The sequence below is a fragment of the Loxodonta africana genome, chromosome 4 (assembly GCF_030014295.1).
Source record: "Loxodonta africana isolate mLoxAfr1 chromosome 4, mLoxAfr1.hap2, whole genome shotgun sequence".
Classification (NCBI taxonomy): Eukaryota; Metazoa; Chordata; class Mammalia; order Proboscidea; family Elephantidae; genus Loxodonta; species Loxodonta africana.
In genome coordinates this window covers 74262439-74288111 of record NC_087345.1, presented here as the reverse complement: position 1 = coordinate 74288111, position 25673 = coordinate 74262439, and the positions used below count along the sequence as shown (strand labels likewise).

Genomic DNA, 25673 nt, shown 5'->3' with positions numbered 1-25673 from the left:
ATAGCACAGGGAGGCTGGAGATCTAGAGCAGGTAAATAACCCGAACCCAGGCCCTTCTCACTCCAGAGTATATGGACTTGAGCTCTAGCCTCTTGGACTGGGTGGGGAGATCTGTGAGCACCTTGGCAAGGCAGGGAGAAAACAGGGAGTCTGAAGCCAGGAGCCTAGTCCCCAGAGAGTAAAACTAGGCCTGGCCATGGGAGGAGACCAAGAAGGCCAGCGCTCCAGCAGAAGAGGGCTGAGTGCCAGGCCTCCAGCGGACACTGAGACAGTGGGTCTTGAGGTTACTAAAAATTGCCTGCTAGGGAACACATAATGTTTCCTCATTTTCTTCTTCCTTTTAATAAAATTCCCTTCTGTTGCCTTGTGGTCAGCTTGCCAGTACGGGTGGGAGGGGTGCCAGACAGTGAAGATACTGTCCCAGGTTTCGGGGTATCCAGCCAAAGGAATGCTTGCAACTATCATTAGAGCTCCTGCATGTGTCAAGAACAAGGGCGCAGGATTCAAAGAAAAATAAAAAGAGAAGCCCCTCAGCTTGAGCTAGCATGCTAGTTGGAGAGACTGAGGAAGGCTTACAGTGAAAAATAGGATATCTCCAGAGGCTAGCCAAGGAACAGAGGTACTCACTGGGGATCAGAGAGGGTGGGGCAGGAATCTGAAAAGGATCTAAGACTTGGTCAGGCAGGGGCTCTGGGGAGGGTGCAGTGAAGAGTAAAGGCAAGGAATTGGGAAGCAGCATGGCATATGGGGTTGCTTCTGGAGTTGCTCCTAGGAGAGAAGGTGGGCAGACAGATGGGAGTGGTGTGGTGTCCTGGGAAACTGGTCCGCTTGCTTCACCCTCGGCTCCTATGGGGCACACCCTCCTGCCAAGCAAGGGCAATATACAATTAAATAAAGGATTATTGTTATTAGTTGCCATTGAGTCTTCTCAGGCTTATAGCGGCCTTATGTATAACAGAACAAAACACTACGCAGTCCTGTGTCATCATGATCACCAGCATGCTCGAGTACATCATTGAGGCTACTGTGTTAATCCATCTCACCAAGGGTCTCCCACGCCCTCCTTGGCCCTCTACCTCACCAAACCTGATGTCCTCCTTTAGCTACTGATCCTTCCTGAAGACATGTCCAAAGCAAACCAGTCGGACAATGTTCTGTTGTGATCCATAAGGTTTTCGTTGGTTAATTTTCCTAGAGGTAGACTGCCAGGTCTTTCTTCCTAGTCTGTCTGAGCCTGGAAGCTTCTCTGAAACCTGTCTACCATGAGTGACCCTGCTGGCATTTGCTGGCATAGCTTCCAGGATCATAGCAAAATGCAAGCCACCATAGTATGACAAACTGACAGACAGGTGGTGGATATAAAGAATACATATTGTTAAATAAAACAATATTACTTCCCCACTCTGCCCCACCATGCACACAGATTGAATACAACTGTGTAACCAGCATCCAGATCAAGAAAAAGAACATTACCAGAACCCTGGAATTTACCCTCAAGATTCCATTCAATCATGGCTGTTCTCCTAAAGGGTAAGACTTCTCCTGATGTCTAGATTGTTTTTGTCCATTTCGGTACTTTATAAGAAGTCATACGGAATGCCCTCTTTGCAGGATGTGAAGCCTGTGAGATTCATTCACGTTGTGTGTAGTTACAATTTACTCACTCGCAGGGCTGTACAGTATCCCATCCTGTGAATATGCCACAATCAATTTATCCATTCTATTCGTGTGGAATGGCTGGGTCATAACACGTTCAGCTTAAATAATGACTCCCAAAAACTTTTTCAAAGGATTTCCAATTTCCATTCCCATCAGCAGAATACGGAAGGTAAAAATACTCATGTGTTAAATGAGATAGCAGATTGCAGGACAGGAGGAGTCGGGATCAACTTGACAGCAATGGGTTTAACTAGAAAACTTTTAAGTTAACATTTAAAAAATGGTCAGATTTCTCAGCATTTGAATGGAAGTTATCAAAAGGAGGACTTTCAGTGTTTAACATAAATCTTTTAAAAATTGAGTAATCTCTTTCTTGCCCTTAGGAGAAAAAAATCACATCAGATTCTATGACAGATGACTGGAAGCCTTATATTTCAAGATGATTTATCATGATGGTAGTCTAAGGTCACGAATGGAATGAAATTAATAACGTTGGCCAAGCCACTGGTGATAGCTGATGGTTAAATGAAACAGCTTTTGCAGAGCCAACACTGGCTGCCTGATTTATAGCACAAGAATATTATATTCTTTTGGTTTGGGTTAAAAGAAAATATGAAATGGCTGTGATCTAGATATGTGTGGTTGCATTCTTTCATAAGGAATCGTATCAGTAGAAAATGATAAGGGTGAAGAGTAAGCTTCTTGAATCAAGTAGACTCATGAGACTATGTTGGCATCTCCTGTCTGGATGGGAGATGGGAGGGCGAAAGGGGTCAGAAGCTGGCCAAATGGACACAAAATGAGAGAGTGGAGGGAAGGAGTGTGCTGCCTCATTTGGCAGACAGCAATTAGGGGTACACAGCAAAGAGTGTAAACATTTTTCTATTAGAGATTGACTTGATTTGTAAATTTTCACTTAAAGTACAATAAAAAAAAAAGAATAAAACATGGGGAAAAAAAGCATTGTATCAGTATTAATTTATTCTTTAAAATCTCAAAGTAACAAGAAACAAGCTTGTATAAATAAACTATCACTGAATTGAATACTAACAAAGTTCGGCCTGGTTTATGTGGATCTCAAGAAAGGTTCTTGCTTAAATTTCTACAGGAGATTGCACTGATCAGCCAGAGAGGAGTAGCATGCTTCTAAAAGAATTTTAAAACTGTAAAATTTACATCTGATTATAAAGAAGCCACTCGGACACTGGCATGCAAATGGGAGTGTTACACAAAATTGCCTAGATTTGTCAACTCTACAACAGTTTAATGTATAGAATCGGGGGTAAAATGTACCCATTTACATAAAACATATAAGGTTTCCATATTCATACGCCTAATGCTTTTTCTTCTCACGTAAAAATACATTCATTTGAAGAGGGAGCAACTCATGCCAGCAAAAAGGATATGCCTGCATATCTTCAATCTCTGCATACACAAAATGGGATTTAGAAATTTTATAAAAGGCCACTGAAGCGGTTCCCATGACAGGATAGCCATAAAAAGGTTCTTCAAATGCATAGTTAAGATTTTATTTTGTCTCTGTGCTAGGCACTGTTCTAAGCACTCTACAAATATTAACACATTAATTCTCATCACCATTGTGCCATCAAGAAACCCTGATGGCACAATGGTTAAGCATTCGGCTGCTAACCAAAAGGATGGTGGTTGGAACCCAACCAGCAGCTCTGTGGGGGGAAAGACCTAGCGATCTGCTCCCATAAAGGCTGCAGCCTAGACACCCTATGTCTCATGGGGTTGCTATAGTTGAAATCAATTGGATGGAACCTAACAATAATAACAATCCTTATACTAATGTTAAGTTTGTTGTTGCTGTGTGCTGTCACGTTGATTCTGGCTCATAGCAACCCTCTAAGAAAGAGTAGAACTAACTGTCCCGTAGGGTTTCCTAGGCAGTAATCTTTACAAGAGCAGATTACCAGGTCTTTTCTCCTGCAGAGCAGCAGCTGGTGAGTTCAAACCACTGACCTTTTTGTTAGCAGCCAAGTGCTTAACCATTGAACCACCAGGGCTCCTCTACTACTATAAATCCAAAACCAAACCTGTTGCCGTTGAGTCAATTCCGACTCATAGTGACCCTAGTGCTAGAAGGGCCTGTAATTATCTTGTTTAACAAAGGAAGAAACTGAAGCACAGAAAACATTTTATAGATGGTTAAGTATTTGCCCTCACAAACCTCAATGAATCTTACCTCTCCCAAAAAGACACATTTAATTCTAATACTATTTACAGGATGTGTGACATTATCTCGCTTCTTTAGCACTAAGCTAAACTCTTAAGGGACTACGGGCAGACGGTTCTAGTTTTATATGCCAAACTTTCAATTCAGGTATTGGAGGTGGCGGGGTGGGGATGGGGGACAGATTTTAGACAGTTTAAAAATCATATGCATATGGCAACCGTTCAGAAAGACTAATTTTTAAAAAAGCACACTTCGGGGAACATTTCCATGTTTGTTTAACTGCTTAACGCAGCTGCATGGAATTCATTTTCTTAGATCTGCACGGTAGGTTCAGAAGGCATCAACATCAAGTCTGTAACTCCTCCCAGCCCTGAATAAACAAAACCTCCATTTATGTTCATTTTCAAAATCAGGGGTCCGGGAGGAGTGAGGTTCAACTGTAAGGGCTACCTTCTTCAGAGGTTTCCTTGAAGCCAGGCAATGCTCCCCAGGCAGTATTCCCTGCCTCTGAAAACCCTGGGTGGCATTAGTTTCATGTTCTAAAAAATCTCCTGACTTTTTCGTGATACTTTTGTGGTCAAGGGAACCTATAGTAAATATGAAAAATGTCACAGTTGCTTTTAGCCTGTGATTTCTCTCTCTTTTTTTTTTGTACTGTAGATGAAGGTTTACAGAGCATTAAACAACTAATACACATACTGTTTTGTGACGTTGGTTGCCAGCGCCATGACATGCCAACACTCTCCCCTTCTCAACCTTGGGTTCCCCATTACCAGTTTTCCTGTCTCCTCCTGCCTTCTCGTCTTTGCCCCTGGGCTGGTTTTGTTTTATGGGCCTGTCTAATCTTTGGCTGAAGAGGGAACTGCAGCAGTGACTTCATTACTGAACTAAAAGGGTATCCAGGGGCCATACTCTCGGGGTTTCTTCAGTCTCTGTCAGATCAGTAAGTCTGGCCTTTTATTTATTTATTTATTCTTTTCTTTTGTGAGTTAGAATTTTGATCTACATTTTTCTCCAACTCTGTAGCCTGTGATTTTTTAATTAGAAATTTGAAACTCATATACAGTTTTACGAAATGGGATTAAACAGGGAAGGAGGTGGGATCAGAGTGGATTTTTCCATGGTTCAGTCATATGTTCTTCTTAGGAGCCAAGTGGAGCAACGGTGAAGCTGTTCCCGTGACTGAAGCCAGGCTCCCTGGGTTTAACGACCTCTTCTCAAGGTTAAGTGGGATGCTGAGGTGGCAAGTCAGTCATTTTTACTCATGAGTCCACTTGAACCTCCTGATTACCGATAGCCTCTTGTCGTAAAAGTGGGTTCAGGCTTAAGGAATACTTTTCTGGAGATAACTATTGAGTATGAAAAATCCCAGAGAGCCAAGAGGCACAATGCTGCTCACTTGAAGCCTTTCCAAGCCCAGCGCCAGGGAAACGGCAGATAGAACCAGACTTGGTGTATAAAGCTGAGAGTAGTTCCAAGGACACGGCAAGAAATCACCTCAGATAATGTTGCACTTGTGTATATCAAATGCGTATTTGAAACCCACTTTCATCTCTTCTGTACGTAGCCCTTGATGAAAAACAGCTGTAGACCTGGATTATTCCACAAGGACAGAAGTACATTATTTGAAGGTTTGATGATACCAGCACATCTCGATGTAATCAAACCAGAGTTTATAAACATGTCTAGGCAGAATGGAGGAAAAGCCATCACTCTGGCACCTCAGGGCGATAGCAGTCCCCTGAGGGAGATCCATTTCTGGCTGTCACCTGAAGCAAAGGTGGGGGTGGTGTTTCCTTCAGGCTATAGGATCAGAGTTGTAAACTCTGCTGAGAAATGCTTACAAACTAGAACCCCTTCACTCCTATCTGAGCCATGACTCCATTGAAACATTCTGTCTATCTCGGTGGGTCTCCTTAAATATTTGATTTCAATCACCCTGGAAACAGTAAAAAAACAAAGAAACAAAACTCAGCAACTGCAGAGGAAGGCTTATTCAGGCTGCAGGCTCATCAGCTCTCCCTGGCTGCTGGGGCAGAAGCGCGCAGCCCCTGACCCCCTCATCACACACCTGCCACATTTCGTGTGAACACGTCAAACCTTCAAGCCTACTCCATTAATCATCCTGCTCGAGAATCTATGAAACAAGGTTCATATTACTTGGAGAGCGGTGTGAAGGGGCCTCTGAGGTCAGGACACAAGACCACACAAAACGAAGGTGCCCACCATATCCATCATCTTGTAATCTGCTTCCAGTTCCATAATCCCCAAATGTCCGGGTCTGAACATTTCCTCTTCAACGTGGATCAAAATGATTCATGTACAAAGGGCTCTGACCACCTTCCGACCCCCAAGAAAATCATTAACCATTTCTACAAGTCAAACAGCTCTGGCACTGCAGACATCTGCTCCACGCAAATGGCTAAGGACCCAGACGTTTCAATGATTCTATCATGAATGTTTCTCCATACACCATAAAAACAAAATTTGATTTGACCTAAAGAATAAAGAATACATGGCTAACTGTCCAGGGATACACTAACGCATTTAGACTGGGTAAAGGAAAGGGATACTATAGCTTTCATTGCACTGTTTAATAATGAGTTCAAGGAAACTAATGTTTTAAGAAAATAAATGAATCAAGAGGATTAGACATATTTAAGATTATAAAGTAGTATCCTTGGAAACTCTATTGGGCAGTTCTACTCTGCCCTATGGGGTCGCTATGAGTCGGAATCGACTTGACGGCACTGGGTACTGGGTTATACTGCATTTTATATTACCACAGGATTATTTTTCATTTGAATTTCAAATCACGTTATAAATATCTTGTGCGAATACTCACTGCACAAGGAAGTTCAGAGACATCACGTGAAGGACTCGAAGTCACACAGTTGTTCAGAAGGTTGGGCTGAGAAGCCCACATCACATTCGTGTTCGCCTTTCACCAAACTCAACTCAAGCTCATTGCCATTGAGCTGATGCTGACTCATAGCGACCGTAAAGGACAGAGTAGAACTGCCCCACAGGGTTTCCAAAGAGTGGCTGGTGAATTTGAACTGCTGACCTTTTGGTTAGCAGCAGAGCTCTTAATCACTGTGACACCAGGGCTCCATTCTCCTCTCTCAGTAGGTATTATTTTCAAGATTTTATGCTATAAACCTCCTAATTCTCTCAAATACTTTACCATAAAGATTGCACCACAAGATAATGTTATGCTATAAACCTCCTAATTTCCTCAAGTACTTTGCCAGAGAGATTCACCCTATAGGTCATGTGACTATTATTACAGGATTTGCTTATTTCAAAGCATACATTCCTAGGCTCCTGACACACACACAGTTATGGGACAAAGTTGAGACCTGAATCCAAATACATCTTATTCCAGCCATCCCAAAATACACCAGTTGCCGTTGATTCCAACTCATGATGACCTCATGTGTGTCAGAGTAGAACTGTGCTCCAGAAGATTTTCAAGGGCTGCAACATTACACATGCGGGTTGCCAGGCCGTTCTTCCACAGCACTGCTGGGTAGAAAAAAATTGCCAACCTTTCGGTTAGTAGTCAAGCGTAAACTGCTTATGCCAACCAGGGAACCTATCCCAAAATATTCAGGAATATTTTCAGAATTCTCAGTCCTCCATAAAAGTTAATCTTTTGAGCTCTTTGTATCATTTTTGTAACTTCAAAGTGTGAAATTATTTCAGAATAAAAAATGCAAAGAGTTAACCTGTTATTACTCATTGCCTCTAGAAGGAAACGGAAAATGGTTTTCGATAAGAGGCAGGAGATGATGAAGGTGGGCACGGTAGAGGCAGGATGGCAAAGGCATTGTGTCCTGCTGTTGCAAGTTTGGGAGAGCGTGGAAGGGAAAGTAATATTGGTAATGATCCAAAAGTTGATAAGAATACTGTTTTTTTCTTTCTTTCAGTCAACAAATTCTGATTCAATATCTCCTCTATGCCAGGCACTGTGCTGGGTACTGGCAGTATCAGGTGACTAACGTAAAGAGCTGGCCCTCCTGAACTCAGTCTGGAGAAGGAGACAGAGATGCTAAGCAGAAATATAAAACTACGCACTAACAGCCACAATGCAGGTATCTACATGGTGCTGTGTGAGCCCCAGAAGGCTTGGAGGATACTTCCCAGAGGAGGAGACATTTGTACTGAGGTCTCAAAGGATGAGTTTTCCTGACAGAGAACAAAGAGAAGGGCCATCCAGGCACAGCGTATTTACAAAGGCATGCAGGTAGCAGAGATCAAGATGTGTCCTGAAAACGGAGGAACGTTCTCCAAGGCTAGAGCATGGGATGCAAGGTGGCAATGGTGGGGCAACTGAGATGATGCTGTAGATGTGGACAGGGACTATGATCCTGGGTCTGCCAAGAAGTGTAGCCTTTGGTCTACAGGTTGTGCGGGCCAAAGGTTTTTAGGCCTGGGAGTTATACGGTCTGTGATAAGATCACTTTGGTGTTCTGTGAAGACGGAGTGGAGAAAACCAGACAGGCAGCAGGGAGGCCAGTTATTTTGAACTCTACTTGGAAGGACCCTTCCAACTCGAAGGTTCTTGATGACGCTCTGGTCTAATTCTTCATGTCACATGTGACAAACCAAGGCCTGAAGAAGTTAAGAAACTCTACAATGCCATCTAGCCAGTGAGTAACAGAGCTGGTCCTGGAATGAAGATCCCTTGGCTACTGTGGGGTCCCTTCCACCTGTCTAGATTGCCAAAGAAGAATGAACAGAGCTAAAGTCTGGGTGCAGTAGTAGTGGCTTTAAGTTCATTTGTTGGCTTGAAAAGAAGAGTAGGTGAAAGAGTGAAGAAACATTCAAAGCATTGTTTTCAACATTAGTTTCATATTCCTGTTGTCTTACGTACCAGACAATTAGTAAATGCAACAAAACTTATTTACAGAATAAAACAAGCAAAAACAGACAAGGGAATAAAGAAGGAAACTATAGGAAAGGGCCCAGTTGCTTTCTAAACTAACCAAAGTAATCAAGTACTGACTATTCACCCATACAGGAATTGAGAGTCATGAACAAAGTCCTTCCTGAGTAGCTGGGATGAATTCTTTCCCAAGAGCAGAGGGTCACTACTTCACCTATATTGTCTAAGAAGAAAGCCAGTTGGCAAAAATACTTCATCCACAGAACTACTATTCACAGGGTTAGTTCCCAAAGAGAGTGATCTAGGATGACTATCAAAGTCACTTTTAAGTGAGATTATAAGCCTAAAGCCCTACCCTGGAATTTGGGGATAAGGGAGTAAGCCTTGTTTCCCAAAAAACTTCAACCTGCAAGTGAAGCAAAAACTTCTCAGGAAATGGAAAACCAAACAGCCTTCCTATAACCTTCTCATGATTTCACCCCAAACGAGATGATCTATATCAAGAATTTATTTTCAGGGTAGAAACTGATTTTCTGACACCTGCGTTTCTCCCAAAGGGCCCTGCAGACTTCATATCTGAGCATGAAAGAACTCAGGGAACTCACAGGCGCCAGGCCTGGCAGAGGCTTCTTCTCACAATGTGATTCATGCCGAGCCCCTCTGTTTGAGCTAAAGTGGGTAGCAGGCCACGGGAAGACCATCGTCTTCAAAACTGTGTATCACATTGTAAATCTCAAACCATTACAAGAAATAGAGCACACCATGTCTTCAACTGGTCACAGATGGGACAGAATCAGCCACAATACTAAATTCACAGAGGTGGAGTGCGTTCGCATTTGCGGAGCCAGGATGTGTGATCCAAAAGATGTGTGTGGGGAAGTTAATACTATATGTCGTTTGACTGCTGTGGGCCTGTTCCATGTCAATAGCAATGTGTTTTTTCCGAAACAACTCTGACACCATCCCTGACGTCATTCTGGTCTGCAAAACCTAGTGGACTCTTACCAGGTACTGAAGTCGCTGGCGCTCAGTTTCAGGGGTGAATTCCGAAGACATGGGGATGATTTCTCCACTTCTGATGATTATGGCCCTGAAATGGTGAAAACGCATTGTCAACCATCAATCCTGTAAGTACCCTAATTCTATGATAACCATAGCTTGGTTCAGAACACACATGAAATGCCTGGGAGACATCCTCTCCTCCAACCTGCATGGAAAAATTCACTGTTACCAACTCTGGGCATTTCACCATGGTGTTGTCATTGTGTGCCATCTAGTTGATTTTGACTCACAGCTACCCTATATGACAGAGTAGAACTGCTCCATAGGGTTCCCAGGCTATAATCTTTACTGGAGCAGATTACCAGGTCTTTTCTCTTGGTGGAGCCGCTGGTGGGTTCGAACTGCTGGCCTTTTGGTTAATAGCCAGGTGCTTAACCATTACACCACCAGGGATCCTTCTCACCATGGCATGGGCATCTCTATTTTAAGCACATCACATTCTAGTTAGTGTATGTTTACCTATTCTGCTAGTTTAACCTTAAAACCCTAGCATGGAGCACAGTACCTGGGCACATGATAGATGTTCAGTGAATAAACAGATAAATGAATGAATGGATGATGCAACACAGGCTGTTGCTAGACCTGTGCTATCCAGTAGAACCTTTCATGATGATGGAAACGTTTTTTATTTATGCTGCCCAATATGGCAGCCACTAGCCAGATGTGAAGGAGCCCTGGGGCTCAATGGTTAAGCACTGAGCTGCTAACCAAAAGGGTGGTTGTTTGAACATGCCTAGACCTGGTGATCTGCTCCTATAAAGATTACAGCCCAGAAAACTCTATGGGCAGATATACTCCATCGCATGGAGTCACTATGAGTCTAAATTGATTCAGTGGTACCTAACAACAACAGCCAGATGCAGCTATTAAGCACCTGAGGAAGTGAATTTTTAATCTTATTTAATTTTAATTAATTTAACTTTAAATTCAAGTAGTCACATGTAGCTAGTGGCTAATGTATTAGTGCAGCTCTAGACCTTTTATACTGAAAGTGCCCATGGACCAGCAGCACTGACCTCACCTGGGAGCTTATTAGAAATGCACAATCTCAGGTTCCATCCCAGATTTAACTATATTAGAATCTGTATTTTAATAGGATCCCCAAGTGATCATATGCATATTAAAATCTGAGAAGGCTGGGCCCAGACTCCTGCTTTTCTAGGGTAATATCCCTGGTCCAGGAAAAGCCAAACTCATCTTAAGCTCAAGAAACGCACACACAAAATTGCGCCCCAGAGCTGCTGCTGATTCAAGGACTTTTGAGAGATCAGCGTTCCTCAAAGCAGATGCCTGAAGGAGCGGCTGCAGGATCGATAACGGTGGAGCAATCTTTCCTAGGCCCATTCCCAGTGGTGTCTCCTGTTCTCAGATCTTCTGGTTTGAGATGGTTCCTGACAGCCACTTTCCAGCTATTGATCGGTTGTGGCGGAACGTTGCCATTTCTTCGACAAATGGAAGTGGCTTGGGGAGTTGCATTCCATCTGAACTCAACAGCTCCCTGGAGCCTGTGAGCCAGAGACCTGTGGGCTTGACACATTTCTCTGTAAAGGCCCACAAACATGGGAAATGCCTCCAAGGCGCTCAGCCCTGGGCCAATGACTGCTCTGCCCTCATTGTTTAGGGGAAGGTGTGTTCTTTATACTTAGAAACCCCTCGGTGGCACTCCCCACCCCCCACCAGAGAGGCAGCTCCTGACTTATAAACAATCCTTATAAATGGCTGCAGCTGTCGTGACCCCTCCCCCAGCCCATCACCACCTGTGCCCCAGTTGCTGCTGTCATAGAAACTGGTGGGGGGGTTGGGGGGTGGGAGGGAGGGCAGGCAGGGGAAGAGATGATAAAACAATCTTGGGGGCTTTACAGAATTTACGTGTCTAGGAGGATATACAGTAGATGCTGTGAGACACTGGAAAAGTTTAGGGGAGCTGACTCTAGAAAGAGGATGCCTCTTCCAGTAACATTCATATTTGAGTGTCTTTCACTTCTTTTATTAAACCAAAAACCCAGTGCCAACGAGTCGATTCCGACTCATAGCGACCCTATAGGACAGACTAGAACTGCCCCATAGTTTCCAAGGAGCGCCTGGCGGATTCAAACTGCCCACTCTTTGGTTAGCAGCCGTAGCACTTAACCACTACGCCACCAGGGTTTCCTCTTTTATTATGCCCTTTAAAATATGACAAATTAAAGATTCCTTCTTACAGATCCAGAGACACTTTTACAATGCAATCGCCCCCAAGAAAGATGATATCCACTATTCACAAATTCCCCAAATCCAGTGCCGTCGAAATTAGTACAAATTAATTCAAACTGTGTTTGTCCTAACTGTCAGCTGAGAATAACTATGATAAGGGAGTGGAGGTCTTGACAGAGGGTAGAGAAATATAGAGAGCTTGAAAGGGGGCCAGGAAGGTCTAGGTTAGAAACCCGTCTTAAAATAGCAAGGGTCCCAAGAACCTGAGGAGAAAATCACTATCTGATAAATTCCAGAGGCAACCTCCTCTTCCAAAATTTTGCTTAAAGCTAGTCTTAACTCTTTCCTCACTTTTTCCAATCCCCCCCCCGCCAAAAACATAAAAACCCAAACCAAACCCACTGCTGTCAAGTTGATTCCGACTGATAGACACATAGTTCTACAGAGCAGAACTGCCCCGTAAGGTTTCCAAGAAGCAGCTGGTAGATTTGAACTGCTGACCTTTTGGTTAGCAGCCGAGCTCTTAACCACTGTGCCCCCAGGGCTACCCTTTTTTCTACATCCCCCTAAGCCCAGCTTCCAGGCTCTGACTCAAAATCTATTATGAATTTCGAGATGGTGACAGCAGAGTATTAAACCAAGTGTGGACCATTCTGAGAGTAGAGCCTTGTGTGTCACACGCCCATGGAGCTGACCCTGATTGTAGGCACTTAATAAGTGGCTTCAACAACTGCATATGCTGATAAATCCAAATATCGTTTCCAGCCCACACATTTCTATCATGCCAGAAGCCAGGGAGGCATTTTAGACTTCTCACTTTTCTTACTCCATGCATTAAATCAGTCACCAAGTCCTGTAGAGTTCATCTCCCCAATAGCACATGTATCTAATGCACTGTTTGTGCCTTGGTTCAGGTACCCATCAGGGCAAAGGCTGCCTCATGACTCCACAGCTCTCCACTGTTCTCCCTGACCCTGTTCTGCCTTCCTCTAGACCCATGCTCCATACAGTCACAGAGAAAACCTTAAAGTACCACTCTTATGATGTCACATGCCTTATCTAAAGCCTGTCAGTCCTTCTCAGCACTTCCAATTTCCTTCATTATCTGGTTCTTGCCTATACTTCTGACTTCAGCTTTACTTTTGCTATTTTCATATCTGCTCCTCCCTTTTTCTGGCCATCCCATTCCCCACTGAGACTCAGAGCTCAGGAGAATGCCTGCCTGGCCTGCCTTTGATGCCCCTTCTCTGGAACTCTATTGTGTTGTATGCCTAGCTGTACCACAGTACTTTCCAGTCCTCCCTGTGACTGCTGGCTTTCCGCGGCTGTCTCTGACTACCCCAAGGGTGGTTTCCGTGCAGAGCCTAAATTGTTGTCTCTGAATCTCCGGTGCCCTGTGCCTGGCCTGTGGCAGACAGGGAACAACTGTTGCTGATAAACAAGTGATTCAATGGATGAAGAGTGAGCTGGACTTGAGTCAATGGACAGAAGTACCAAGAAGCGAGGGCCCTAAATAAGACTTTTCTTAGTAATAACATTATTACTTATAACTGCCTAAAAATCAACAGACACCAACAGAACAAAAAGGATGCCATTCCAACAGAAGCACCACTGAAAAGTGACTCAAATGACAAGGAGAAGCCAGGCAGGTGCCCCTATCATTAGTGGGGGCAGGAAAGAGAGAATGGATCCAAGGCAGAGAGTCAGTAGCATCTCCATGTTTACTGTTTTTAAATTTTGGATTCTCATGAATGAGGTACCTGCATTCAATTTAAATATTCACTGCTGGGGTAAGCCTAGCTAACTACTTTCTTAAATAGATAATTATATCCAAATCCATTTATGCACGGAAAATTCTTCAGTTCTGTGTGAACAACCAAGTTCTTTTTCATCAGGCATCCTGTGGATTAAAGATGACAGCATGTTTGGCTGCCAGCCTTTCCAGTCCCTAAATGGTGATGCCTCTTCCGATGTGATACCTGGCTTCCTTTGATCTCTCTCTCTCTTTCATACCTCTGATCTCGGGATCAACTTGTCAGAGTGCTTGTCTCCATTCTGGACTAGGACTAGGGCAGTGAGAGAGAAGAGGTTCCAAAAGGAACCGTGTGCAGGTGAAGGCTGACAAATCTCATACTAAACGACTAATAAAGCAGAGAAACATCTTTAGAGCTACACTGTCTCATCACAGGACCCTGAATACTTCATACCTCTGCTTTATCACTGTACTTTACCAAACGCTTTTCCTAAGAAAGTTTTGAAAAGCTGTGGGTGGCGGTGAGGATCAAGGAAAGCGAGACATAGGCCCTGACCTTTCTTCTGGGGCTCTGGGTCTGGACTTGTGAATATTACCGTGGTCAGAATTTGGATGACATTCCATTTATCTACCCAGGTTAAACAAACAAACCAGTTGCCACAGAGTCAATTCTGGCTCATGGGGACCTCATGTATACCGCAGAAGAACTGTGCTCCGTAGGGTTTCCACTGGGTGATTTTTTCAGAAGATGATCACCAGGCCTTTCTTCCAAGGTGCCTCTGGGTAGACTTGAACCACCAGCCTTTCAGTTAGTAGTGAGCATATTAACCATTTGTGCCAAGTGGGGACTCCCCAGCCAGGGTTTGGCCAGAGATTAAGTGAGAACGTTACGGGTCGGGGGGGCACGGACGTGTGATTTAATGAACTGGCAACCACTTCCCACCCTGTACCCCTTACCATACCCACCTGCAGTGGCACGTCTGGAGAGGGTGGTCAAAGAATAAAAAAGCAGATAAATGACAAGAAAGAAATTGTGTGGGAGACAGAAGGGCGAAGACGTGTAAGTGTGTACATGGTGGGGGGCAGTAGTAGGCAGAGGGGCTGGTGCTTAAGCATATTCCACAAAGTTAAGGTCACTCTTTCATTCACAGAGACTAGAACTGAAGTTCACACGCCTTAATTTCTTGTCCAGTATAAAGATGGAGCATTACTTGCCATACAGTAAATAAGGTTTAATGCATTCTTATGAGTCAACCATGAGATCTTAATTTGAACTATGCACTTGTGCTGGTTTAAATGAAGTTAACACCACATATATGTACATGTATAGCAGACATACACTAAAGTAAAATAGAGGTTTACCTTTTATGTATCTTATAAGCTAACTATATCATACCCCATACCACTTCTTACTTTAATATACAAAAATCTGTACATTAATTAAGCCTACTTTAAGCTATGATAAAACAAACAAACAAAAAACCAAAACCGTTGCCCTCGAGTTGATCTCAACTCATAGTAACCCTATAGGACAGAGTAGAACTGCCCCATAGGGTTTCCAAGGAGCAGCTGGTGGATTTGAACTACTGACCTTTTGGTTAGCTAGCTGAGGTTTTAACCACTGCACCACCAAGGCTCCTAAGCTGTGATAGGTACATAGAAAGAGAAATAGATACAAGATTCAAAGTTCTTATAATAAGGAGCAAAAATAAGACAAGAACACAAATATCTATAAAATTGTTGGTAAAATGTGCTAAGAATCTGCCACAAACAAAATACTGTAAGAGTACAAAATTTTTGAAAGAATAGTTATTAAAACTTTCCCACGGATAACAGAGAAATACATTAGGAACAATACGACTAGTAAAAGGATGTTCCAGCTTAGGAGGGAAGAAAAGGAGATAAAGCAAAAACGTGTAGTATTTTTTAAAATACCAAATTTTGCTCATCAGATTGGGAAACACTTATCTGCAAAATTAACAATATATAATAATTCTCATACAGTGAGAGAAAAAAGTCATTCTCACAATTGATGGGAATGGGAATTATAACTTTTAAATCTATTAAAATTAAAACTACATATCCAATGGTTTAGCTATCTCACTTTTGGAAATATACCCTAAAGAAATTAAAAAAATCAGCACATAGGATATACATACAAGAATTCACACTTCAACACTATTTGCTGTGACAAAGACCGGAAACAGCCTGAGTTTCTACCAAAAGTGAAATGGATGAATAAACTGGGTTGCTTTCTACATTATGAGATACTATGCAGTCATTAAAAAAAAGAATTATGTCCATGTTTTGTCACTGGAGATATCTATGATGTATTAAGTGGCAAAAGCAAGGTACAGAGCAATGTGTGCTACAATCCCATTTTTGTAAATATAAGAAATACATAGAGATACCCCATACAGATGAGGTGTCCAGCTCCAGGCCAAAATCCGACATGTGACCCTTCAGACCCAACCACAGGCTTTGCCTAGCACGCCTCATGGAGCAAAACCCCGCCCCTTCCCCGCAGCAGGCTTGGTGCCAGCTCTAGAGAAAGTGCAGTTTAAAACTCAGGGTCTCCCAGGCCAGCCATGTTCATAGGAGTATCTGCATTCCTAGCTTAAAAACAAACAAACCCAAAAGTCCATTGCCCTAGAGTCGATTCCGACTCATAGTGACCCTATAGCGCAGAGTAAAACTGCCCCATAAGGTTTCCAAGGCTGTAAATCTTTATGGAAGCAGGCTGCCACATCTTTCTCCTATGGAGCACTGACCTTTAGGTTAGCAGCCAAGCGCTTAACCACTGCACAGCCAGGGCTCCTATTCCTAGCCTAGGCACCTCCATTTGGAGGCTTCCTTGGTGGTGGTGGTGGTGTGGCATGATCCTCAACTGAGGCACTTTTCAGGAAACTCTTCAGAGACCTCTGTATTGTGGGGGTAGCGGGGAGGCTTGACTCTGACTCACTACTTTTCAACTCCTGCCCTTCCCCTTCTCCCTCCCCGTGGCCCATAGAGGCAAGAGTCTTGTTCAGAACTCCAGAGCAGTGACAAGTCCCCCTGCCTGAGTTGTATGCCATCTGACTGACCCTTGCCCTTGCAATTCCATGGAGGAAAAATGGAACATTGAGGAAGTGGCACTTTTCTTTTTTTTTGCCTCTTGCCCGCACTACCACAGGAAGTGAATAAAGGCATGATTGCTACTTTCTGTTTGGCTCGTTGTCCTAATTGGTCATTTTGACACCTGACAGCTGGACAACATTTGAATGAGTTGGGAGAAAGGTATGGAAGTGGAGACAGTTAATTTTCCTTTACACATCTTTGTATTATTTGACTGTCATAGGGAATATGTATTCATTTTGAAAATTTTGATGAGGAATTTACTTGCCCAGATTTGGCAATATATTCACAGAAGGCCTAGAGTCCTGCTAAATGCTGATTCCTCTTTAAAACACTACCAGTGGTCCAGACTACTGTGTCCCAAGCACTAGTCCACAAAGTCCTACCCAACCACATCTCAGAAGTCATTATTCAGAGGTCAGGCACAGCCCCAAATGTATCCTATAGCTGTGTCAGGAGCCACTAACTGAAAAGAAGCCAGTGGCTGGATTTTGTTATAAAAATAAGAACTGGTTTGGCCCCCAGATACACAGTACTGAGTCACTCCTGAGGTTCACCCTTCAGCCAAGCATTAGACAGGCCCATAAAACAAAACAAGACTAAATGGGCACACCAACCCAGAGGCAAAGATGAAAAGGCAGGAAGGGACAGGAAAGCTAGTAATGGGGAACCCAAGGTAGAGAAGGGGAGGGTGTTGACACATCGTGGGGTTGGCAGCCAATGTCACAAAACAATATGTGTATTAATTGTTTAATGAGAAACTAGTTTGCTCCGTAAACCTTCATCTAAAGCACAAAACAAACAAAAAGAACCGCTTAAGTCCCCAAATGTCTGATGTTTATCCCGTCATTTATGCCATAATAGAAAACCCAAAAACGTAGTTTAGAACTGCCAAACATGCTTAAAAACAAAAAGAAAAGGAAAAATAAAAAAAGTTCTGAGTGAGAAAGTCATTGGGAGAGTGAAGAATTCGTCAGTCCCTTGTCCAGGTGGTCAGATTTCATTAATCTCAGCCACGGAAAGGTGTGAGTTTGTACAGGTGCAAGCCTCTCCCTTACCTGGGCATTCTGTGATGGCCTGATGTACACAGACTTCTCTAGGGACCTAAGAACTGACTTGAGACTATGCCCCTTAGGCACTGACAGCATACATCGATGTATGATTTATTCAGTGGCCATAGAGAAATCTTCAGTGTATTAAATCAGTGACCCTGATGAAGAAAAAAATCAAAACAGAACTCAATTGCTGCATTCATTGCCTGTGAGCTACCTACCACCACACAACTTGCAGAACTGAAGGTCCTGCCAGCCACTCCGGGGTCTGGATTGCAGAACAGAGGATCTACTTCTTCACGGCATCACTACCAGGAGTAAGTGGAGTAGGAGATGTCCTTGCTGGGTGGTAGCAAGCAGCCAATTACTCTTTCTAATAACTTGGAAGACAGCTCCCTTCTTTCAGAGCAAGCAAAACTGAACATATGCTGGTGTGTGTGTGTGTGTGTGTGTGTGTGTGTGTGTATGGTGCACACACACGCATTGTGGAGGTGGTTTCCCCCCTGTAAAATGAGTTTACCTGGAAGGTTAAAATGTGACAGCAAAAGCACTGTATAACGATAGTGGGGCAATGTTGGATTTTCCAGCTCGTCCCCAACTCAGAAAGTTCATGGCATGGGAGGGAATTCACACGTGTGCATGCTCAGGGCTGGGCAGTGAGGCTGTGTGGTGTGACAGCAAAGACACTGGACCGGGACTCAGAATTGGTGGGTCCCAGCTCCACCTTGAGCTAATCTTTTAACTCTGGGCCTCGGTCCTTGCCTGTAAACACAAAGGGTAGGGCCACATGATTTCATAGGTACCTTTTAGCTCTAAATTTAAATGATTCTGAAAATGATTCCAGGGTGGAGAAATGGCAACAGCTACTACAGTTACTACTTCTCTTTTCAGGAGGTGGTAATCACCACAATTTAGATTTTAATAAATATAAGCCAAATACAGAAGCACCAGGACAGGAGAAGCCACCCTTAGCACGTCTCTTAAATCATAAAGGACAAGGGGCCCATTACTGAGCAAGGACCCCAATGTAATTTCACCGTTGTCACCAGTCCCCTTGGAACACAGAGCTGCAAACAAAAGGCATCTTTGACACTGTTAAGAGTATCCATGGGATGCCCTGATTCCATTACACAATTTTTCAGCTGAAAGTGATTCGAAACGCAACATTAAACTGCACATTTCCAGAATAGAGGAGAAAATCTGATACAAGGTGACAGAGAGAAGCCATTCGGAAAACCTTTTGGCAGTGTGTATCAATTCCAAAGTATAGGGAGGAGTTACCCATTTTGTCAAAAAGCATTGGACCTTGTGGCTTCTGTGTGGATGCAGCAGAAGTGTCTGTCTCCTTCAGAAGTATCGGAAATATGTCACTTGAAAAGGAAGCTGAGCAGCGGACGGAAAGACCAGGGTTACTGCCTTCGGAGAACAGCGGGGCTGCAGATGCTAATTAGAGGTGTTAAAAAATAGCTGAGGGGAAAAAAATCATCCCAGGACCCTGAAATTAGTTTGGGTGTGTCATTCCATTTCCAGAAAAGACACTAAAGAACTTTACAAAAATACAATGATTCATTTAACAAGGCCACAAATAGGCAATAAAGTTCCTAAGCAAAAAATTTACCAAAAAAATGGTGAGAAAAAAGTAATTCAGATTTTGAAGGGGCAGCAAAAATAAGCGACCATTCTCAGAGCAGATAACTGAGTCAGATGTTTCTTTTCCTCACAAACAGCCCCGTCTGTATTCACACCACCCAGAACAATTTCTCAGTGTCACAATTCAGCCCTCTCCACAAACATCGTGCTATACCAGCAACATTCATGAAACCTGATGCACCAGCACAATATTTTCCAGATCAGGCAAAAGCTTCAGAGCCATTAAAAAAAGAAAAAAAAAAAAACCTTTTCGAGGTGCTTATTATTTCTAAGAAACCCTGATGGTGTAGTGGTTAAGAGGTACAGTTGCTAACCAAAAGGCTGGCAGTTCGAATCCACCAGGCGCTCCTTGGAAACTCTGAGGCAGTTCTACTCTATCCCATAGGGTCGCTATGAGTCGGGATCAACTCAACAGCTATGCGTTGGGTTTGGTATTATTTCTAAAAGAATGAAGAATGACAAGGGGTTTCATTTGTAAAGTAATGGTGAGTTTTTTTTTTTTTTTGAGATATAATACACATGCCATAAAATTCACCATTTTAAAGTATACAATTCAGTGATTTTTAGTATATGCATAAGGTATGCAACCATCATCACTATCTAATTCTAGAACATTTTCATCACAGGAAGAAGAAACCCTGTGCCCATTAGCAGTCACCCCCCATTTCCCTTTCCCTGGCAACTACTAATCTTTCTTTCTTTCTCTATGGATTTGCCTATTCTGGACATTTCATACAAAATGTGACTGCCTTCTTTCACTTAGGGTAATATTTTCAAGGTTCATCCATGTTGTGGTGTGTATCAGTACATCATTCCTTTTTATGGCCGAATAACATTCCATTATATGGATATACCATATTTACTTATCTAGTTATCAGCTGATAGGCATTTGGGTTGTTTCCACTTTTGCCTATAATGAATAAGACTGCTATGAACATGTGTTAGTTTTTGTGTGAACACGTGTTTTCAATTCTCTTGAGTTTATACCTATGAGTGGAGTTGCTTTGTAATATAACACTACATTTAACATTTTAAGGAACCACCAGTTTTCCAAAGTGGCTGTACCATTTTACATTCCCAATTGGTGGGTTTTAAAATTCCCTCTTAAAGTTTCTTCTCATTATGAAAACTTGTTTCTGAAAATCCCAGTTACTTCTCATTCTGCATAGTTTTAAAAGTACCTTTCTGGAAAAATTTTCCCTGTATACTTAGATTTTAATGCATGCAATGCACACTTAAATTTCTATGCATATGTTGAACACCTAATGCTGTGTTTGCCATTTGTGTGGAAGGGTATGTGTTCTGTCTTTCTCAAGAGCAGGGTAAATACACAGTCTACAGCATGGCATAATCCCCCAGCACAAATGTGAACAACCACTTTCCAAGCCGTATTTTTCTCCTCATATCAAGTAGCCAGATGTTTCTGACTGGGTGAGGCAGCCAAAGGTATTTATTTTTCTCTTGACTCCCGTCATTTTTGGAGTAGAGTGGATTTTTTTTTTTGAAACGACTGATGACTACACTTGTTTGCTGTGTGTGTGCCAGAGCAGGTAGGACATGCAGAGCCTGGGAAGCAATCTCCTTACTAATACTTTGCATTAGTCACACCCTTGTTAGGGTTGTGTTCAATTCTGACCTCTTTGCTTTAAAAAGGCAATGGAATGGAGCTTCTGGACAGAATCCCAAGAAAAGAAGTAAAAACAATTTAAGGAGTGGAAAATAGGTGCTTTGAAGGAGGTTAAAGGAATTGTGGTATTTTCGCCTTAAGGAAAGAATGAGGCATGATTTGATCACACTCTCCTTCACGCATTTGAAATGGCTTTGTTAAAGAATAGTGGGTGACCAGTTCTTCATGCTAACTGTGAAACAAGCAAGAGAAAATTCTATTTAAATCAAATCAGTAAGATACTATGATTGGAAGCAGGAAAGAATTTCTTGATCTTCACATTAAACATTTGACCAAAGCCCATGGGTCTCCATCTCTGGAGTTCTTCAAGAGGACATGAGGAAGCTTTGTCTATACTCACCTGCCAAAAATCTTAAGGTTTCCGTTCCTGGTGTTGATGATGCAATAAATCAGGAACCGCATCTGGCGCACGAGGGCAAAACTGAATCCATGAGCAGTTAGCTCTAGACTATATGCTGTTGTTGAGGAAAGTCTTGCAACCTATACCGTGGAAGTAAAGAGTATCCTCACTGCCACATGCCCTTGTTAAAAAATAAGCTACATGGTTTCTGCCTGGCAGGGCAGGTGGGCTCATCCGTGGGCCATGGTCAGGTTATATAGGCTAGGTACTGTATGCCAGCCTGACCTGTAAGGTGTCTCTGGCCCTGCCTGCTGATGGTCACCCCATGTCAGCTCCTTATACAGCAAAGCCTGGGAAAACCCATATTTCTGCTACTTTGTACTTGTTCAATAGGGTTTTAGAAAGCCAGCTGATATGTTTCATAAAGAAACTAAGGTTCAGAGTCCAAAAGCTAGTTCAAATTATGAACTGGGAAAATCAGTTAGCTATTATAAGACTTAATTTTTCCCATTTGAAAAATGAGAAAATACCACTTCTTTCAGATTAAATGAGTACACGTGCACAGGGGTTTTAAGTATCGCTTATCAGCAAAGCTAAGTGAATCACGAAGGGAAACTCATGTATCCAAAAAGTCAAACTGGAATAGTCAATTACTTGGAACGTTTAGCTGTTATTTTGTACGATGACAACCTTCCCTAACTGTGATCCCAATGAGCTATATGAATAAAAAAACAAATTGTATGTACAACCTTGGCTTGGGCTTTAATGATGAAATGTTAAACTGATGTTCCATTGTCATTTCCATCGGTGTGTTCAGACCCCCCAAGAGCTCCACAGAGGCTGACAGATGGAATTGAGACATTCCTGCCTCTCTTGATTAGCAGCTCTAAAATACCACCTTGTCCATTAGTATAAATATTGTCGCCTTTACATTTTTCTAAGCACATCTGTGATTTTAGGTTTTATTTTTTTACAATCAGATATGTAAACTGTTCCCATCCCAAACTCCCTTGCCCAGCAAAAAATTCCACTCAACCCATAATTTACCTGAGGCTATTTTAATTGTCCAAATGAGAAATCAGGGTTTGGGCTATGTCTGTGGGAACACACAGAAAAGTTCTGGAGATAAATACATAACTCAATTTTCTTTCCTTGATTGTAAGTGGGAAGTAAAGGAGAAGAAAAAGTCTGGGAATTGGCTGAGGTTCCTAGCTTGGTCAAGTGAGGGTGATGATGCTACTGATGATAAGCAAGACAGGAAGAGCAGTTGGTGTGAAGACGATACTACATTTAGACTTAGGCATGTTAAGCTATTTGGGAATGGTCATGATTACACTCTAGGTACAACAGTGGAATGGAAATATATGTTCCAGGGAAAGTATATACGAACAGGGGGAAATAAACAAAAAACAAAGTTGAGGCTAGAACCAACATATTAATTGAGAACACAGGAAGATGAATTCATTCCTTCATCTCTGTGGCAAACTCTTACGCACAGAATAAATCAATGAATTTAGGCTGACCTCTATGACGTTTTACGTAGAATACTCCTCTGAGGAATAACAGGAAACTATCAAACAAAATAAATAAATAAATAAAAAGGTTCCTCTTGCTCAAAAAAAAAAAATTTTTTTTTGAGAAACCCTTTTTTTTTAATTGCAGGACTTTTCTGAACCTTTAATATACTAATATGTATTGTTCTCCAGTTTTCTGTACAATTTCCAGATATGACTAAAATAAAAGCAAAAAACCAAACCCGATGCCGTCAAGTAGGTTCCAACTCATGGTGACCCTATAGGGCAGAGAATTGCCTTGTAGGATTTCCAAGGCTGTAATTTCCTTTTTTTAATTTATTGTGCTTTAGGTGAAGGTTTACAGATAAAATTAGTTTCTCATTAAACAATTAATAGACATATTGTTTTAAGACATTGGTTGCCAACTCTGTGACATGGCAACATTCTCCCCATCTCGACCTTGGGTTCTCCATTTCCATTTGTTCTGCTTTCCTGTCCCCTCCTGCCTTCTCATCCTTCCCCCTGGGCTGGTGTACCCATTTAGTCTCATATACAGGGTAGAAGGTCAACAAAAAAGAGGAAAACCCTCAACGAGACAGACTGACACAGTGGCTGCAACAATGTGCTCAAGCATAACAATGATTGTGAGCATGGTGCAGGACCAGACAGTGTTTTGTTCTGTGGTACACACGGTGGCTATGAGTCAGAACCGACTTGACAGCACCTAACAACAACAGGGTTGAACTATGTGTATTTTTGTTTCACAGGCCTATCTAATCTTTGGCTGAACGGTGAACCTCAGGAGTGACTTCAGTAATGAGTTAAAAAGGTGTCCGGGGGCCATATTCTCGGGGTTTCTCCAGTCTCTGTCAGACCACTAAGTCCAGTCTTTTTTGGTGAGTCAGAATATTGTACTACATTTTTCTCCAGCTCTGTTTGGGACCCTGTATTTTGATGCCTGTCAGAGCAGTCGGTAGTGGTACCAGGCACCATCTGGTTAGGCTGGACTCAGTCTGGTGGAGGCTGTAGTAATTGTGGTCCATTAGTCCTTTGGACTAATCTTCCCCTTGTGTCTTTGGTTTTCTTCATTATCTCTTGGTCCAGATGGGGTGGGACCAGTAGAGTATCTTAGATGGCCACCCACAAGCTTTTAAGAACCCAGATGCTACTCACCAAAGTAGGATGTAGAACATGTTCTACATGTTATGCTAATTGAGCTGAATGTCCCCCAAGATCACGGTCCCGGCCCTCAGCCCAGAAACTTGGTCCCTCAGGGAGTTTGGATGTGTCTACGAGGCTTCTATGACTTTGCCTTGGTCAAGTTGTGCTGACTTTCCCAGTATTATGTACTGTCTTACCCTTCACCAAAGTTATCACTTACCTTTTGTCTAGTTAGTATTTTTCCCTCCCTAGCCCTCCTCTCCCTCGTAACCATCAAAGATTGTTTCTTTCTGTGCAAGGCTGTAATCCTTATGGAAGCAGACTTCCACATCTTTCTCCTATGGGCTCTAACCGCCAACCTTTCAGTTAGCAGCCGAGTACTAAACCATTGTAGCACCAGGGGTCCTTCCAGATCTGACGAGAAGAGAGTATCTCCTAACATTTTCTCTTTACTCTTTTACCAAGCAGGGATCAGGTTCAGGGATGGATGCACTTGACTAAGCTTCAGCCTACGGTCGGTGGGCTTCCCTCTTGGAAGTCTCACTCTCTACTCCCAAGAGCCTTGTCAGGTGAAAAACCAGGGCTGCTCCCTCTTCGTAGAAGGCCACACCGTGAGTCTCTTTCTCCCTGACTCCATTTCGTTTTTTGGGATGCGTTCCTTTCACAAAGCTGGAAAGGTAAAGGGGGCTGAGACTGGGGCTGTGGCTGCCTGGGAGGAGGCCAGGACATCTATCCCTCTCTCCCTACTCTTTGGCTTTCTCCCTTCTGGCGCTTCCTTTGACTAGTTTGACAGGTAAGAGAACCCAGGGCTGGCTCCTGCTAGCCTGACTTCAACTGGTTCTGATTTAAAGCCTGGGGGCTTCCTTGTTCTGATTCTCATTTTATTTTTGTATTTACTTCTCCTCTGGAATGACTTTTCTTCTTCACCAGAACTAGAGGGAAAGAGGCAAACACACCGTTCTCACACTGCACTGGAAACCCTGGTGGTGTAGTGGTTAAGTGCTATGGCTGCTAACCAAAGGGTCGGCAGTTCAAATCCACCAGGCGCTCCTTGGAAACTCTATGGGGCAGTTCTACTCTGTCCTACAGGGTCGCTATGAGTCGGAATCGATTCGACGGCACTGAGTTTTGGGCACTGCATTCAGGACCTGATTCTAACTTCAACAAAGGAAGGCTTCAACATGTTCCAGCTGGGCTTGTGAAGGGACCACACCGGTACTGAAGGCCAAAATTTATTACTCATAAAAAATGTAACTGTGCCTTTTTCTCTGTCCATATATTTCTCTGTTTATCTTCTTGGCATTGGTATACAGGGTTCAGAAGAAACTTGAATACCAGAATGCCCATGTCTTGGTCATATTGTGTCTTATGCCTCCCTAGACCTTTCAGAAATCAGG

At 42.9% G+C, this 25673-nt stretch overlaps 1 protein-coding gene across 8 annotated transcripts in view; it reads right to left on the bottom strand.

Moving 5' to 3' along the window:
• The window catches only part of PPM1H (protein phosphatase, Mg2+/Mn2+ dependent 1H), a 328683-nt gene that overhangs the window by 98823 nt on the left and 204187 nt on the right, over nt 1-25673 (bottom strand). For all 8 annotated transcript variants that reach the window (XM_064283939.1, XM_064283941.1, XM_064283943.1 and 5 more), the window contains exon 5: nt 9756-9840. In XM_064283939.1, the coding sequence (XP_064140009.1) occupies nt 9756-9840 (85 nt within the window). The remainder of the gene's footprint in view (nt 1-9755; nt 9841-25673) is intronic.